Below are 18,034 nucleotides of genomic sequence, written 5' to 3'. Positions count from 1 at the left end.
GGCGCCGCGGGAGCGGGAGCGGGTGTGGGAGCGGGGTGGGGGCAGGGCTGTCCCACGCCCGCGAGGCCCCACGTTCCGGTTGGCCACGCCAGCGGGCCCCACGGAGGGCTCAGGCGGCCCCCGGCCCGGCCCGACGCGGCTTACATCGCCGTCGGGGCTGGGAATGCTTGGCTGTGCTAGTCCACGCGCAGACGTGCCTCTTCGTCTGCACGAGCGGTGGGCTCTAGCTAGAGCGGTGCTCCCACCCACCCCTCAACAAGTTTAGGGTTAGGAAGCCCGGAAAATGCCTTTTGGCGTTTTGCACTCGGTGGGGGTAGGGGGATCGGGGACGACAAGGAGGGAGCTTTGCTATATCTACCTGTGTTATAAAAGTGACTACATCTGCGCCAAATGACATCATTTTTGTCAGGCAACTTGCAGGGTATTATTGCGTCATAGTTCCACTTGGCTTATTGCACAACTATTACACGTTTCAGAAATACGTTTCCCAGAGCCGGGAAATTTCATAAAAAACGGCACGTATGCACTGCATATAGAAATGCCGGATCTAGAAATGCCGGATCTAAAAACGCCGTTCTGTTTCTATTTGCGTCCAAATAAGATGGCAAGAACTAACATTCAGAGGGCAGGGATTTTGGGGGTTTGTTCGCTTCTAACAAACCTGCTGCAGAATTCTAGCTAACGCTTTTTAAATACCTTCTTGATTTAGAACATAAACCTACATTATAGAACTGTTTTGTAAATTGATTGTGAAATCTCTTTGTGGGAAAAGTGTAGGTGACAGAAATACACAGTTGGAGACCAGTGGTTCTACAACTGACCTTAAATTGAGTCCATTGCCCATTTCTGATCCTAAATTGAGGAATTTCTCCTACCCACCCCTACCCCCACCCTCACCCCCGCCGCCATTTTCTTGCTAGACGTATATCCCGATGTATTTGCCGTGAGATGTGTGGCTAAAAGCGATCATTATCTCTTTCTAGCAAACTTGAACATGTCATGTTTCCCAAGAGGCCAAAACAGCACACGGTGTACTGTTTTGCTGAAGTAGACTGCTTCGTGGGAAAAACATAGAGAAACACCTTAATCTTCTGGAAATAGAAAAATAAGCGTCCCTTTTCCCATTTAAACTATAAAACAAGCTTTAAAAAAACTATTAGCCATAAAATAAACTTTAAAATGGCATGCATTCAACTTTGAATATTTGAGTTTTCATGCATTATCCCTGGACATCTAAAAGCGCTGATTTTATATTTTTGTACATTGGCTAACACGTACATTTTTAGCTATACATTTATTACATAGTGTGGAACTAACCTGTCTAGAGAGAGACGTCAAGTCAGTTCTTGATTCAGCAGGAACTGAAATGTCTGTTCTGTGTATCATAAATATATCTACAGTGATGTCGTGATCAGTACCCCCTGGTGACCTTACATAGTCAATTGTGACATTTCATTATCATCCAAAATACACTCTTTTTGCATACTTGACTGTTTCTGAAACTGGGCTGTGTCTTTCCACCACTCTATATATTTACTACTATGTAGAGCCTACACTTGGGGGAAAAAGTAATCTTTAATCAGTGATGCCTCTTTCACATAAAAAAAAAAGTGTTTTATAGAAGGGTCTGGTACAGTAAGAAACATTCAGCTTCCTCAAGACCAGGCAAAGTAAAACCACATCATTTAAATAAACGAACTCCTCCAGATAATTCCTGTCCTCAATTATTTTTCCCACCAATTACTGGAATAATGGGAGTTCCTAAATACCTTGAGGACATGCTTTCACACTGGTAGAGCCCCATGGGGCAGGTGGAAGCTGTCTTTTCTTAGCCCACTAGCTTAAGTGTTTCAGAATACAGTCCTCAAATCCGATATCTGGCAGTCCCAGATGTCTGGAGGCAGGCTAGAGGCTTGGGACTGGGAGTGGTAGTGGAGTTGGAAGGAAATTCCTATCCAGCAGTCTTATGATTTAGGATACTGTATACCCTCCCTCCTCTTTTGAAAAGAAGGCTTTTCAGAAATCCAGAGTCTGTGGTAATTATCTTGGGTAATCGCTTTTCATGTAATTAGCCCCCACCCCAGTCTCTGGAATTGAAGAGTTATATCTTCAGCAAACTCTAATAAAGCTGCCTATGCATTCTCTTTTCTTTTGAAAACTATTTTGCTAAATGCTCTATAGCTCATTAGGGTTTTTAAGGCATCTTATGGGGTCCAATCCATCTCAGCCCCTCAGGGTCCACTGGTATCCCCCAAATCAATACTAACTTCTGCAGATTCACACCAAGACCTGTACACTGACACATTCCAGTAGGACGGTGGCTGTTGTCCTAAGCATTATTTCCTGGCCCCTATCCCAGATGGCACCTTTAAAATATAGTCTGAGGGTCCCCCAATTTTCCAGGCTTCCAAGTTTGTTTTAACAGTCAAATAGAATAACTTGAGCCTTTACATTGCATGACTAATAGGAAATTGGTGTCTTCATGAATGTTGGCGGATTCCTGCCTAATGGTCACACATCTTGGGCATCGCTGGTCACCTGTCACTTGGAATGGCTCCTCTTAGCTTCTCTCCTATGACTGCTGGCCTTATGGTCTGTCACCCCCTCTCCACATTTTTCCAGCTCTTTCTCTCTACACTTCCAACTCACAAACTTGAGCCTCCCTCCTAGAAAAGCAAAAACTTAAAGTTATCACAAGGAAACTTCAGTCTCTTTGAACAGGTCATGGCTTCTAGTGATCCCAACATAGGGGTATCCTCTCTGATCATCTCTGAGTCAGATCTGTAGTCATTTGGTGGGAACCCTTTCCTGGGCATATCACTTGTTTCTCCCATCTCCTGTCTTCCCCAATCTCATGAACCCCCAAACTTATCCTTTGGGCTCAACTAGAATACCAAATCCCAAAACATCTGAAAGTGATGTGGATACAAAAACAAACAAAAACCCCTCAAAGGGTATCCCCCCTGTGACACAGAGTGTGTCTAATGAATGTATTCACATTTGTGTTATTTCATTAACATGGGGCGCTATCTCAAGGAAAATGAATTGGTAATGTAACATGGTCAGGAGGACTCAACAATGTGATTTTTCCTGGAACCAAATGCTTCTTCCTATTCCACTTCTATCCTTAAAGCCCTGCTGGCAGTTCTTAGAATAACTGCTTTCTGCCTGGGGCCAGACAACAAGGGTTCAGAAACATTCAGGTTTGGTCTGAGTCCCCAACACATTGTGACAGGTTTAGACAACATGGGGTGCTATGTGAGCTAGCACAAAGTGGGGGGTGTAATCTGGGCTTGGGAGGGTCAAGCATGGCTTCTCAGAGGCAGCGATCTCTAAGTTCCGTCCAAACGGAATAAGGAAAGGAAAAAGTAAGAGTAAAGGATACCCATAGGGCAGTGCGTTCCAGGCCTGGGAGTGGCAGCAAGGCATCATAATTTAGAGAACTGATAATTTAGGAGAGATACAGTGTAGGACACAAAAAGAGGAGAGGAAAAAGAAGCAAAAATCAGGAAGGCTGCCGAGTATAGCCCGTGGCAGTCAGGGCTTCTCCTGTGTTGCCTCTCACACCACTCTCTTTCCACTGTCAAACATTCACTATCAATCAAAGATGAAATTAATATCACCATTTCAATGAAACATATTTACTTTGAAACACAATGTAGACAATGCCCCCTTGTAATTAAAAATGTTAAAAAGAACAGATTCACCCCAAAGTTAATCATTTTTATGTTCTTTATGAACCAATGAAAAGCAACACTATACTTTAGAAGCCTGAAGATACAAGCCACACATTCATAAGTACTGCATTTCAGTAGATGTGCACGCAAACACACACATCCTAAGTGTGAGAGCCAGAGTTGAGGTGAGTGGGAGCAATGAAGAGCTACTATATGGTATTCGCATGATGAAGGAAGTGAAGAAAAAGCCTCCAGTAATTCCCACTGCCAGAAGCACAGCTTTAGGGTTTGGGGACTGTGGTTAAGGATAGAGACGGGATTGAATCTAGACTCTAAAGATATTTATTAGTTCTAAAACTAAGTTCTTAAAAAAACAGTGATCGCATCGCTCTCAGGACAAAATGTCTTTGTCCTGATACAGGGCAGAGAGGGACTTTAGGTAAGTCAGTTCTGGCCGCCTCAGCTTGGGGCTGAGTAGCTGAAATGGAAGCAGGGGAAGCACACGTGAACAGCAAGGGCCCAGGCCTGGCTGCAAGGACAGCTTAGCTTCACACTTTCCAGAGACCTGAGAGAAGAGCAGCACTGCCTAGGGGCGGGGCATTGGAATGCTAAGCACAGGTGAGGCAGAATGGCCCTCTGGGATTGGAAATCTCAATATTGTCAAGACGTGATTCTCCTCAAATTGATCTACAGATTCAAAACAACCCCTAGCAAAAACCAAGCAGGCTTTTATGCAGAAATTGACAAACTGATCCTAAAATTTATATGGAAATGCAAAGGCTCTAGAAGAGCCAAAATAATTTTGAAAAAGAATATAAAGAACTTAACTTTCCCATTTCAAAATGTACTATAAAACTACAGAAATCAAGATAGTATGGTACTGGCATAAAGATAGAGATATAGATCAATGGAACAGAGTCCAGAAATAAACCCTTTTATAGTCAATTTATTAGAAAGATGCCAAGACAATTCAATAGAATAAGGATTCTTCTCAACAAATAGTACTGGGACAATTGGATATGCACATGCAAAAAAGATGGAGTTAAACCCTTACCTCACACTATACACAAAAAATTAACTCAAAATAGATCATAGACCTAAATGTTAAGAGCTAAAATTATAAACCTTTAATAAGAAAACATAGGAGTAAATCTTTGTGACCTTGGGTTAGGCAAGTGTTCTTAAATATACCAAAAGTATTATTCGTAAAAGAAAGAAATTAGACTTCATCAAAGTTAGAAACTTTTGCTTTTCAAAGACACCATTAAGAAAATGAAAAGTCAAACTACAGACTGGGAGAAAACATTTGCAAATCATGTTTCTGATAAAGACTGTCCAAAATATTTAAAAACTCTTGCAACTCAATAAGATAAACAACCCTATTTAAAATGGGTTTGAATATTTTACCAAAGAAGAGGTATGAATGGCTAATAAGTACATGAAAAGCTGCTTAACATCATTAGTCATTAGAGAAATACAAATTAAAACCACATCTACTAGAATGTCTATAATAGAAGAGAATATCAAGCTGTGATATTGTGATAGTGTGATATCATTATCACTAGTGTGATAGTGTGATATCAAGTTGGTGAGGACGTGGAGAAACTGCAGCCTTCAGACATTGCTGGTGGTAATGTAAAATGGTACAGCCACTTTGGAAAAGTTTCGCTGTTCCTCAAAATATTAAACAGATTTACCACAGGACTCAGCAATTGAACAACTAGATATTTACCAAGAGAAATGAAAACATGTTTCCATAAAAACTTGTACACAAATATTCATAGCAGCATTATTTACAAATAATAAAACGTGTACATAGATGTTTATAACACTATTAATTCACAATAGCCAAAAAGTGGAAACAATCCAAATATCTATCAACTGGTGAATGAATCAACAAAATGTGGTGTCCATAAAATGGAATTATATTCAGCAATAAAAAAGGAATTAACTACTACTGATAAATACTACAAAATGGATGAACCTCAAAACCAAAACCATTATGCTAAGTGAGGGAAGCCAGAAGCCAGAAGACCACATATGTATGATCCCATTTATATAAAATATCCAGAAAAAGACAAATCTATAGACACAGAAAGACCATTTAATGGTTGCCTGAGGCCAGAGATAGAAATGGGGATTGACTGCAAATGGACATGCAGGATCTCTTTGGGGGTGATAGAAATGTTCAAAATCTGGATTGTTATGAAGGTTGCACAATTCTGTAAATTTACTAAAAATCATTTAATTGTATATTTAAAATGGGTGAATTTTATGGTATGCAATTTTACCTCAATAAAGCCATTTTTTAAAAAAGCATACTTGTAATTGCGTATGAATTCCAGCTGTACTAATCACTAGCTGTGGAATCATGGGCATGTTATCTAACCTTTTTAGGACTCAGTTTTCTCACCTGTAAAATGGTAATAGTATATACCTCATCAGATTGTTGTACGGATTAAATAAAGTTAATACTTAAGTCGGTGCCAATGTTTAACTATTATTCTTAGTTAATATTATTTCCTGTGACATTTCTACTTCCAAAAGTTTCTGACAGTGATGCATTATTACATTCTATTTATTATCAATGAATTTTATATTTTTGAGGTAATTCACATAACAGAAGATCCACCCTTTTAAATGTACAATTCACTGTTTTTTATTATAGTCACAAAGTTATGCAACCATCACCACCAATTCCACAACACTTTTATCACCTCAATGGGTATTCTGAATTGGCTGGTACGACTATTTACAATGTAAGATAAATTCTAAATTTATATCAACTTGTAAGTTCCTAAATTTAGAACTAAATGCTTCCACCCAAATACGATATATTGTACAGTTTCTACCATCACTGAACCCGTGAATGCATTTATCGAAACATCCTACTTTAGGTAAACTGTTGTACTTAAAACGTGATAGAAAACATTCATTTTAATCTTAATTATTCAATGAACACAGGTAACCTAAATCCTTACATTTTTTTCTGACTAGAAATGAATACCTATTCATTACAGAAAATTTGTAAAGCATAGAAATGCATGGGGAGAAACAAAACTTACTCCGAGTTCTTTTTAACACGCCATGAAAAAAGTTAAGTTTCAACACCTTTTAAGTTTTAAAATATCGATTTATTGGTAACCTTTCCATTAAAGAAGTGGGTTTTCTTGGATCAGCTTTTTAAAAAAAATACAACCTGTTTTTTTAATAACTTTTTTTATGCACAAAACAATGTAATAGTGCGATGTCAGAGGGACAGTGGATGGGGGAAGGGGAGTTGTCACTGTGTTAGGGATATAAATGATAAATGTCTAAAAAAACCTCTTTGGCCGTTCTTACCGACACCTAGCTTTAATTCTGTTAACTCCACCCTGAGTACAGTCTAGCGCTACCAAGGACCACCTCCCGGGCTTTAGAAACCTGTCCTCGCCCAGAACAAATTAGACTTCGCTTTTGCCACGCTTGGGCCGCCGAGCCTCCGCGCGAGGGCGCCCTCCCCGCCGTCCGCCGCCAGGTGACGCGGGGCGCCGAGAACGTGGCCAGCTCAGCGCATGGCCCCCTCCCGGCCACGAGCCCCGTCACAGGTGGGCCGGACCCCGAGCCAACTCGCCTTATTAAGTTAGGGAACTCAGTGAAAAAGGACATTCCCACTGTCTGTCCCTCACACCCTAGGTAAAATTCCCAGGTTCTGGGAAACCCTTCCGGCCATCACCGCGGGAACCGGAAATGACTTCTCCCGCGCCAGCGCGCGCGATGTTAGTTTCACGCGCCTAGAAAGCGGGTGGGAGGCGGGGGGGGGGGTCTTTTTCTGGGGCTGCCCTCAGCGTTGCCTGCACAAGTAACCAACAGGTCTGCGACAAATGTATCCCGAAACTTTGCCTCGTGTTTTCTAGTCAGCCTGCTAGCAGGTACTGTATAAACCCAAGCGGAAATAAATGCAAACAGTGAGGCCCTGCTGCACCGGTCATCCTTCTTTCCCAGGCCTGGGCTCCAGTCGGCCTTCCCGCCTTCGCCCCTCCCCCCACCCCCCTCCCCCGCACCGGGAGCCTGCGTACTGTCAGGCAGTCGCTGGGGCGTCTTCCTTCCTCTCCAAGCAAGATGGCGGGGGGTGAGGCTGGTGTGACTCTGGGACAACCGCATCTTTCTCGCCAGGATCTCGCCACCTTGGTAAGGTTTCGCTCTGAGAAGGTGCGGAGCGAGCTCAGGAGTGGGGATGACAGGGCCTCCCGAGAGGAGTTGAGACGAGGCAATGCTGAGTTGTTGAGAGCATGGTTAGCTCCGGAGCCGAGCGCCCTAAGCCGCGCCGCCGCCGCTGTCTGCACCTCGGCAACTCCACGAGCTGGGCAGAGGGGTGTGAGATCGTGGGACCTCGAAATAATGTTGAATGTCATTAAGATTTTCACTTTTGAAGATCTGGGAAGGGAGTGCCTACACTCTCCTCAGTGCTAATGCTGTCAAGGTTGGGTGGCCTCGGGCCTCCACGTCTCCCATAGAGATCGGAAGTGTGGTCTTGTGTAATGATGAAGGACTCTAGGGCTTCCCAGTCATTAAAGTACAAGATTGCTTATACAGGAAAAGCGCTTTAGAAGTAGGAGAGAGCTGTTCACATGGTGGCGAGCTGTAGGTCAAATGTAAAGTCAAAGAAAAGTTGTGATTTGCCTTATGTACAGCGATTTAAAATAAAAATACAATGTTTAATTGCAGGATGTTACCAAATTGACGCCACTTTCACACGAAGTTATCAGCAGACAAGCCACAATTAATATAGGTAAGATAAGAATAACTTCTTGGAGACCTGACTTCCTTGAGCTCTGGCAAGTAGTTTTAATCACCTTTGTGTGATTATCTGAATTATATGAGGTTGCAAATATTCAAGAAGTACACGTTGAGTGGGCGGCGGGTTAGCTCAGTTGGTTAGAGCTGGTGCTCTTAGCAAGGTTGCCAGTTCCCGGCTGAATCCCCACCTGGGCCACTGTGAGCTGCACCCTCCACAACTAGATTGAAACAACTACTTGACTTGGAGCTGATGGGTCCTGGAAAAATACATTTAAATAAATAAAGGTTAAAAAAAAAAGGAAATAGACGTTGAGCCCTTGTAAGCAAAGCACCTGTTAGATTTTTTTGGGGAAGGGCATGTTGCCCATGCCTGGCTTACAGAATAGGTGAGAAGAAGAGATACAGACATATGAGAAGTTTAATAGCATAAGGTGATATGTAGTCATGTAGCACTTTAAGGAAGAGGTAAAAATGCGGCTGTATTTGCCAAACAGGGTTATTGCAAGGGCAGACTTTTTGAAAGTTTTATTTGATATATAAGCTATTATTAAGTAGAGTATTTTGTTCTTAATTGACACCTAGAACTTGAGAGGAGAAGTTATGTTGACTGAGTGTAAATTTTCGGTATTTGAGAATCTGTATAAACAGCACAGTGAAACCTAGTTAAAAGTAAGGCCCTACCATCAGACCTATTAAAAAGTTATAAAATATGTTACTCTTCACAGCATTACTGTAATTAAACCTGGATTTTCTTATTTTCATGTATTCCTTTTGGTTGGGTCAGGGCTCATCATATCTTTTATGCTGGAAAATTTCTTAATATACAAGATATTATTTATTTTTTTATTAGTGTTTATTTTAAATAAAGGCAGTCTTTTCTGTGATGAAAACCATAGGATGAATAGCTTTTAGTATACTAAGTATGGTTTTTGAACAAGGTTGTCAGTTACATGGAAAGTACTCTTCGGTTCCCTATCAGAATAAGTTTTTGGTAGAAAAGAATAGGAGCAAAAATTGAAGTCACTGTTGGTTTTACGTTGATATTTATAGCGAGTTATGGCTTTGGGTTTTCTACTCTAACATTATTTGAAAAAATATTTGGTGTAATTGGAGTGCACGTGAATTCAATTTTTGTTCTTTGTCTGTAGGTACAATTGGTCATGTAGCTCATGGGAAATCCACAGTTGTAAAAGCTATTTCTGGAGTTCACACGGTCAGGTTCAAAAACGAACTAGAAAGAAATATTACAATCAAGCTTGGATATGCTAATGCTAAGGTGAGCTGTGTACTGTGGACCTAGAAACTAACTTTAATTGGAATATGCAGATAACAAATCCAAATCGTTTTTTTTTGAAACCTTTAGATTTATAAACTTGATGACCCAAGTTGTCCTCGGCCAGAATGTTACAGATCCTGTGGAAGTAGTACACCTGATGAGTTTCCTACAGACATTCCAGGGACCAAAGGAAACTTCAAATTAGTCAGGTGATCTCTTTTGTGCTAAAAAACACTTTAATACTTCATATTTATTGTGTTGTGATTGGTGCTTTTTGAAATGCTTAACTGAAATATTAAACAATGAGTCTAATTGCTGAATGGTTTTGTTGTTTTTCCATTATTTTGTATTTATTGTCAATAGTGACAGTAATTTGAAGAGTCTAGTATTTAAACCTAAGTTAGGATACTTACATGCAAGTTCTCCAAAGAAAAAGTATCACATAAGCATAATGGAATGGAGGGAAACACAGCTCATTGGGTTTAAAGGATTCTTTTTGGCAGGCTTCCTAATTGCTTTTGAACAGTATTTTTTCTGTTTCTTAGATAGGGGAGGAACAAAGCCATTCTTAATTACTTCTCTTAAGTAAATGGGCTTGTTATCCATCTATTTTCCAAATATAATTGCATATCTTGGTTCTTTATCAGAGAGAATTGATATCCACCTAGTGATGTGTATAGGGGTTGGGAATACTTCTAGAAATTTTAAATCAGGAGCAGGGCTAGGACTAGGGAGAGATGAATGAGCCCCCTGCCTTCGGCCCAAAATTTAAGGGGTTGGGGATGGATGCTAAAAAAACCCTCAGTAGTTAAGGTAAGTAGTATTTTAGGCAACATTTTTGGAAATTAAGGCAAAGAAATTGTAATAAACAGAATATCATTTTTTAAATAAAGAGAGGCTCGAAATTACTGGTTTTTTTTTTTTCCTTTTGCTTCAATATCACTTTTTTTTCTGGCTTGTTTTTGGCTCAGCATGACAATGTTACTGATCCTTGTTTCATTTAAAATGTTGATGTTTATCCTGGAAATTTTTTTTTGCATTAATTTTGGCTTTTTAAAATATTAAATCTAAATATTACTTATCTTTATTACTGAGTGTTTTGGTGCCTCACATTTTGTACCCAAAGCAAGTGCTTCACTTGCCTCACCTTAATTTTGGCCCTGATCAGAGATCAGCAAACTTTCTATAAAGGGCCAGATAGTAAATATTTTTCGCTTTGCAGGCCACGGATTCTCTCTTCTAGCTACTCTGCTCTTGTATGCTGAAAGCAGACATAGACAGTATGTGCATGAGTGGGTATGGCAGTGGACCACATTTGGCCTAAGGGTTATAGTTTGCTGACCCGTTGTAGATCATGACAGTGTGAGCATACTTTTAAACATAATGATTATCAATGAGTAGCATAGTTTTGTTAAAATAGTGCTGCCTTCTACATTTCAGATAGCCAATTCCAGCTTTTCAAGGTGCTAGAGAAATTTTTGGCAAGTTATTTTTTCAGATGGCATTGCCCATTTTGTCAACACTTTGAGCTCTCAAATCGATGATGTTCCCAATATACACTCTGTACCATATTCACTTTCATTGAATCTGGGAGTGTCTGGCTCTTCATTTATTTCTATGCAAAGCTAGTTTCATTTGCTGTATAATACTATGCAGTGTTTGGACTCTCAGCCAGTAGGAAATCTTATTTCCAAGGTCTAGAAACACCAACTCCTGTAACAACTTGATTTTACAGCAATAAGAATTATTTTCATATTTTTATTCCATATTCATGTAACATATCCCACATCTAAAGTGATTTAATTTTAGGAAATCTGTAAGTTGTATCTTAAAGTATTGATTGATCTTAGGACCGATTTTTATTTCTCCATTGTTAGACATGTTTCCTTTGTTGACTGTCCTGGCCACGATATTTTGATGGCTACTATGCTGAATGGTGCAGCAGTGATGGATGCAGCTCTTCTGTTGATAGGTAAATACATTAGAATTGGTTTGGACAAATCAGTGTGCAACAAATCCAAGATGGAATATTTAAAGGGGAACTAAGGCCTTTAAGGGCCATATCCATTACCTAAGGGTGACATGAATGGAAACTAACATGTCATCCAGGATGACATCCCTGCCTACCAGCTATCAGAAAATACTAAACAAGATAGACCTTGAAGAGATGTCTTGTGAGAATTCTTATTGTAGTATATATTTTACAAAGTAAATATAGCCTTTTTCCTGCTTAGATGACATGAAGTGATTTTATTTAATTTTAAATTTATTTGTAAAAATACGGGGTTTTTTTGTTGTTGTTTTTGGTCTCCGACCTGTCCACTGCAATACATATATTAAGTTGGTGCAAAAGTAATTGCGGTTTAAAAGGTTAAAAATTGCAAAAACTGCAATTTTTGCACCAACCTAATACAATGTTTTTATTTAGATGCAAATCTCATTCATAATCAGTGCTGAAATCTACACCTGAATTGGGGTTTTCAAAGCTAGCGTTGTGCTACTTTCCTTATGTGAGCTGTCAAGAGATCTCATTGCTATGGGATATAATTTTTTAAGTATGCCAAGTATAGGATACCTGAACATCACTGCTTGGGGAGTACCCGACAAAATGTTCCTATTTCTTTATAATACACTGTTGGTTATCTTCACGTTTAGTGTTCTTCCTTCCCTTTGTTAGGGAGTAGGCTCAGATAGTAGTTGAAATTCATAGACTGTATTAAGTGTCTTCCCCTCTTGCTGAGCTGCCTCTCAGGAGCTTGATGGCCTTGCACATCTCTAATACTGGATAGAGCCTTATGCCTGAGCAAAAGCTGAGGGCAGACCCCAAGATGCCACACTTGTTGATTCCAAGCTTCTTGCTTAGGATCCGCAATGGGAGCCAAATGGTCTGGAGGCCTCAGGGAATGCACACACAGAGGGAAAGCAGGGGCAAAAGGTGGACACTTGGCAGTGCTATCCAGGACTTTTGCCTTGAATAGGGCTAGGGCATTCAAACATTTCTTTTATTAATTGCCAGCTAATTTTTTTTGGTAGTAAAATACACATAACAAATTTTGCCACTTGACCCATTTAAAGTGTACCATTCCGTGACATTAAGTACATTGACAGTGTTGGACAAGCATCACCACTCTCTAGTTCCAGACCATCTTTATTACCCCAAAAGGAAATCCTGTCACTCTATTAAAACAGTCACTTTACTCCCCCTTTCCAAGCGCTTGGCAACCTTAATCTGCTTTCTGTCTATGACGGATTTGCCTCCTTTGGCAGATATTTCTAGCTAATTCTCATGCATGTTTTTCCATCTTCATCATCTAGCTGGTAATGAGTCTTGCCCTCAGCCTCAGACTTCTGAACACCTGGCTGCTATAGAAATCATGAAACTGAAGCATATTTTGATTCTACAAAATAAAATTGATTTGGTAAAAGAAAGCCAAGCTAAAGAACAGTATGAACAGATCCTTGCATTTGTACAAGGTAAGAAGCCATAATATCTAATACAGATATGAATCACTTTGAGAGGCATTTAATCCAGATACCAGATGTTAGAATAACTGTATAGATTAAAACAGAGTAAATGTACAGATCTTAGGCCTTATTTTTGTCTACCTACGTACCTCTTGTTAGCTACCTGATAGAACTAGTGAAATCTGTGTTTCTGAATTGTGTAGACTAAAGTATATTTTTTGCTGACTGAAAGAAATGAAGTTATATTCTGGAAACTCAGATTTAAAAAAAAACACACCTCAGTAATAGTAAAATGAGCAAAAGAATTTAAAAAACTTAAGTCTTATACTATTCTCACTGAGTAGCTACTTTGAGAATTGGAACTGACAATCATTTATTTAACTTTTATAGTCCTTTCCTCTAACAGCATAGTGTTTTTCCTTTCAGGGAAAATGTGATGCATCTTATTGTTGACATTTAATTCTCTCTCAGCCTTGTTTTTCTCGTTAGGCTGACTTCTCATGAACCCAATTCTATCATAACGAAAAAGAATAAGTTATATTGATTAAAATCTGATTATTTGTTTTACTTCTTTGACCAGTCTGTTTGACATGTAATTAATACGAAGCAAAAATAATATGCACAGCAGTCTTTGATTAGCAGAGTCTGTAATTTTATCTTGACATTTATTGGCAGGTTAATTACATGTTGTTAGAAATCTTTCAACTAGTAAAGTGCGCTTTCCCAGGAGTATTAGTGTTTTATTCCTTTAAACAGTTTCATCATTTTAGTGTATTAAATATATCTATTAACATATTTTAACATTTTTTCCTTAAAGGGAATAGTATTCGTTTTCAGGAGTAAAAGCAAACATAGAATACTGCCACCTTTCTAAACAAAATTATCACTTTCTACCTGTTGCTGACATTTGTGTGGGGATGTTTAGGCATCTGTTTCAGTAATCTTAACTATTTCATGTAATGTGTAGAGCAAGTTTTGTAAAACGGAAGAATTTTGATTTTTCTGAATTTTGTCGTATAGGTACAGTAGCAGAAGGAGCTCCTATTATTCCAATTTCTGCTCAGCTGAAATATAATATTGAGGTTGTCTGTGAGTACATAGTAAAGAAAATTCCAGTACCCCCAAGAGACTTTACTTCAGAACCCCGACTTATTGGTAAGTGATAGGATTTTTCTTGAAGTCTTAATTAGATCTTTTCCACGTTGGTGATTCCCCCTTAGAGGGGTTTATTACTATTTCCTATTTCTGCAGAGGTGTGAATAAATTATAAGCTCCATAAAAATTTTTTTGAAATCAATGAATTCTGAGATTGTATTGGCAATGCTAAATTGCATTACTTGATAAGGGACAGAGTCCTGAATACAGAAGGAACTTTTAACCTTTTTGTGCTTAGTATATGGTACGTTATGTGATCAAGATGGAGTTAATACAGTATTCTCTATGGAATGATAATGGTTTAGTCAGGAACAGGATATTAGAACTTCCATACCAATGATTTCCTTGTACCATTAATGATGATTTTCATATCCCTTTCTCTTTAAGTTCAGAGTACCAATATTGGTATAATTTGATCATCTGAGATTGTGGTTCCTACACAGAGATGTAGGCGCCTTTTCAGAACAGAAATGTGAGCCCCTCTGGGCCCTCACCCGGGGTCCCCCTGTGTGTTGTGGGAAGTGTTCTCTTGGGTGATTGTGATGGGTACCCCTTGTTAAGGGTCACTGCTCTCAGAACCTAAGTGCAGGTCATATAGTCCTAGAGTTGTCCTGTAGTTTTAAAACTAAATTTTTATTTCAGAAGTCACATAATACAGAGGTATATAAAGAGGTACCTCCCACATTTAGCCCCTTAGCCCTGAAGTACCCAAAGTTCGCAATTGTTATGTATTATCCCCATGCCTCTCTTTTTTCATATCATGTGTAAACATATACATGTTTTTTGTTTTAGTTTTTCTTGTGGAAGTGGGATCATACTATGCATGTTATTTTGGTAACATTTTTTTCCTTAACAGTATATGAGGGTTATCCTTCCAGATCATTACATATGGCTCTAACATTTCTTTTTTAGTAGCTGCATAGTACTCCGTAGTATTGATGTACCATAATATGCCTCCTATCAATGAAGTTTTAAGTTATTTCCACTTTTCTATCATAAGTAAATTAGATTTTTGTCACAAAGTCACCCGTGTGGTATAAATCTTGTATCTACTATTTCATTTCCACTTTTCTATCGTAAGTAATTTAGATTTTTGGCACAAAAATCACCCCTATGGTGTAAATCTTGTGTCTACTGTTTTAGGAAAGTTAACTTAGAAAATAACTCTTCAAAAGTAAAAGTGAACAGAATGGCCTTTAATTGGTTTTGCTTTCTTTTAGTTATTAGGTCCTTTGATGTCAACAAACCTGGCTGTGAAGTTGATGACCTTAAGGGGGGTGTAGCTGGTGGTAGTATTCTGAAAGGAGTGTTAAAGGTAAACTGGGTTTTGGTTGTTGTGGTTTTCTTGTTTTAATTGGGATTAGAGTTTCCAAGGGGAAATTCCCGCCTGTTCTCGTGAATTTTTATCTCTTTCCCATTCCTGAATCCCGAGAAAAGTTGGTCGGAAATCAGGAAAATCGGCTCCTTGAACCCAGTAATACCCACAATGGGAAATAAATGCACTACTCACAATGTATCTTTTAGACATTTTTCCTGTTTGTCGCTAGAGTTTCCGGGCGGGAATTCCCGCCAATTCTTGGGAATTTTTTTGCTTTTTCCATTCTCGAATCCTAAGAAAAGTTGGTCAGGAAATCGGGAAAATCGGCTCCTTGAACCCAGGTGGTTGGTAGTATCGGCTGTCGCTTTGTGGAAACGATTCATCATAGAGAACAGAAAACAGTTTATATCTCAGGATTCGGGAACAGGAAAACGAAAAAAATTCCTGAGAACAGGCGAGAATTCCCACCCGAAAACCCTAAATGGGGTTAGCATTGGTTAATAACATGTAAGTTTCAGATGTACAACTTTATAATGCAAAGTCTGTATTCTCATTGTGTGCACACCACCCAAAATCTAGTGGTGGTTGTGTTTTTGTTTTGTTTTTCCATTGTCTTAATAAGGAAAATAGTATGGATACTCCAAATTGAAAAATAAATTTGTTTTCATAGTGTCTGGTACTTGGTATGGATGTCTTTGTATACTTTTATGTGTCTGACCTGACTTTATAGACTCCTCATGAGTCTGGAGCACATTTTATTTGGGGATAGACTTGTATGGTAGGTGGTTAGAAACAGTTGCATGGTTCTGGTGTTGAAGCTTTCTTTCACATCTCTCTTTTTATTTAAATAGTGATCTTTGAGCTAGAGAAAGGATTGCCTTTTCAGTTTTGTGGTCTTCCTGTTAGTATTTGTTATATGTAAATGGAATCGTGTTGTGCCATAGTAATTCTAATTACTAATTTATATTTTAACAGGTGGGCCAGGAGATAGAAGTCAGACCTGGTATTGTTTCCAAAGATAGTGAAGGAAAACTCATGTGTAAACCAATCTTTTCCAAAATTGTATCACTGTTTGCTGAACATAATGATCTTCAGTATGCTGCTCCAGGAGGTCTTATTGGTAAGGATTTCCCTTTTATCCCTGTCTTTTCATTTGTGTATATTACAGTACTTTTCATGGGAAATGGATTACCCAAAAAGATAGAGATTTTTAATTGGATATTTTAATAATTGAATGGGGTAGGGCAATATACGTGTGGTTAAGCTGTTGATTTTTGGTCATAAGATGGTTTCATGTGTTTGTAAAAATTATTTTTAAACATAAAGAAAAATACGCTTTAGTATATAAAGTAGCTCCTTTTTAGCAATAACAAAAAAATTTTATGACCTAGTGTTTAAAATACTTTGCTATACTTTATGTTGTTCTACACAGATTTGAGGGGTAGAGAGTTGATTTTTATGCATGTTTTACAAATGGAAAGTTGCCCACAAATGTCAGTTGAATCATGTCAGATCATATTTACTGAGGTGGAAATAAAAAAAGGTAACTGTGTAGTAATTACTGAGATAATTTATGGATTTTCTGGTCCCTTACAATTTAGTGTATTACCAGATATCCATAAGAAGTCAAGATTTAGAATTAGAGGTGTTGTGTTTTGTATTAAAGAAGAAAATGTTTGGTGAAGGATTTTGTCTTTCCATTCTCTGGTGTTTGGCTATGTAGTTCATTTTTCTAATTTTTCCTATAATTAGGAATTTACTGTGTGTGATTTTTTTTATATATATAAACAAGTTTTTTACAATTTAGCCTATGGAATTTTTCACACGTAGAAGTAGAGAGAATGGTGTAATAACTCTTGTGTAGCCACCACCCAGCTTCAACAATTATCGATACTTTCCCAGTCTTCATCTTTATATCTTCTTCCCTGTCCTACTCAAAAGACACACTGCTAAAATATTTTGAAGTGGATCCCAGGAATCATATATGGAATCTTTAAGCTATCTTTTTGACCAGTCTTCCATGGGAGAAATGGCAGGCAAATATTCTGCAAACTACTCATGAATTTTGTATCTCTTCAACCTTCATTAAGGATATTCAGACTTATTTTTGAATTAAGATATTATCTCTGTTTGCCCTTTGTTTAGAATTTAAATCAAGAGAGTCTTTCTGTTCGCAAATGCCCAACTAACCCATGAGTTTACGGTTCTTTTTCTTCAGATAAAACAGGTATCTTGTCACACCAATGTAGCTGTTACATGACTCTGAAAATACAAGTATGTATTAAAATGTATAGGTAAAAAAAAGTATAGGTATATGCTATCCTTGTTTGACTAAATTTTGGGGTAAACAGCTTTATGGGGGGA

At 38.6% G+C, this 18,034-nt stretch overlaps 1 protein-coding gene across 8 annotated transcripts in view; it reads left to right on the top strand.

Moving 5' to 3' along the window:
- Nucleotides 1–7,470: 7,470 nt before the first annotated feature.
- The window catches only part of EIF2S3 (eukaryotic translation initiation factor 2 subunit gamma), a 43,818-nt gene continuing 33,254 nt past the window's right edge, over nt 7,471–18,034 (top strand). For 6 of the 8 annotated variants that reach the window (XM_081043795.1, XM_081043800.1, XM_081043797.1 and 3 more), the window contains exons 1-9: nt 7,750–7,847; nt 8,385–8,448; nt 9,605–9,732; nt 9,820–9,941; nt 11,610–11,704; nt 13,048–13,206; nt 14,218–14,352; nt 15,573–15,667; nt 16,646–16,790. In XM_081043795.1, the coding sequence (XP_080899921.1) occupies nt 7,779–7,847; nt 8,385–8,448; nt 9,605–9,732; nt 9,820–9,941; nt 11,610–11,704; nt 13,048–13,206; nt 14,218–14,352; nt 15,573–15,667; nt 16,646–16,790 (1,012 nt within the window). In that variant the 5' untranslated portion in view covers nt 7,750–7,778. Of the gene's footprint in view, nt 7,848–8,384; nt 8,449–9,604; nt 9,733–9,819; nt 9,942–11,609; nt 11,705–13,047; nt 13,207–14,217; nt 14,353–15,572; nt 15,668–16,645; nt 16,791–18,034 lie in introns of all 8 variants that reach the window. The other 2 variants (XM_081043798.1, XM_081043801.1) reach the window with 2 other exon arrangements.

The sequence above is a fragment of the Rhinolophus hipposideros genome (genome assembly GCF_964194185.1).
Source record: "Rhinolophus hipposideros genome assembly, chromosome: X".
Taxonomy (NCBI): Eukaryota; Metazoa; Chordata; class Mammalia; order Chiroptera; family Rhinolophidae; genus Rhinolophus; species Rhinolophus hipposideros.
The sequence above is the reverse complement of the archived record's forward strand: the minus strand, read 5'-3'. Positions and strand labels throughout refer to the sequence as shown.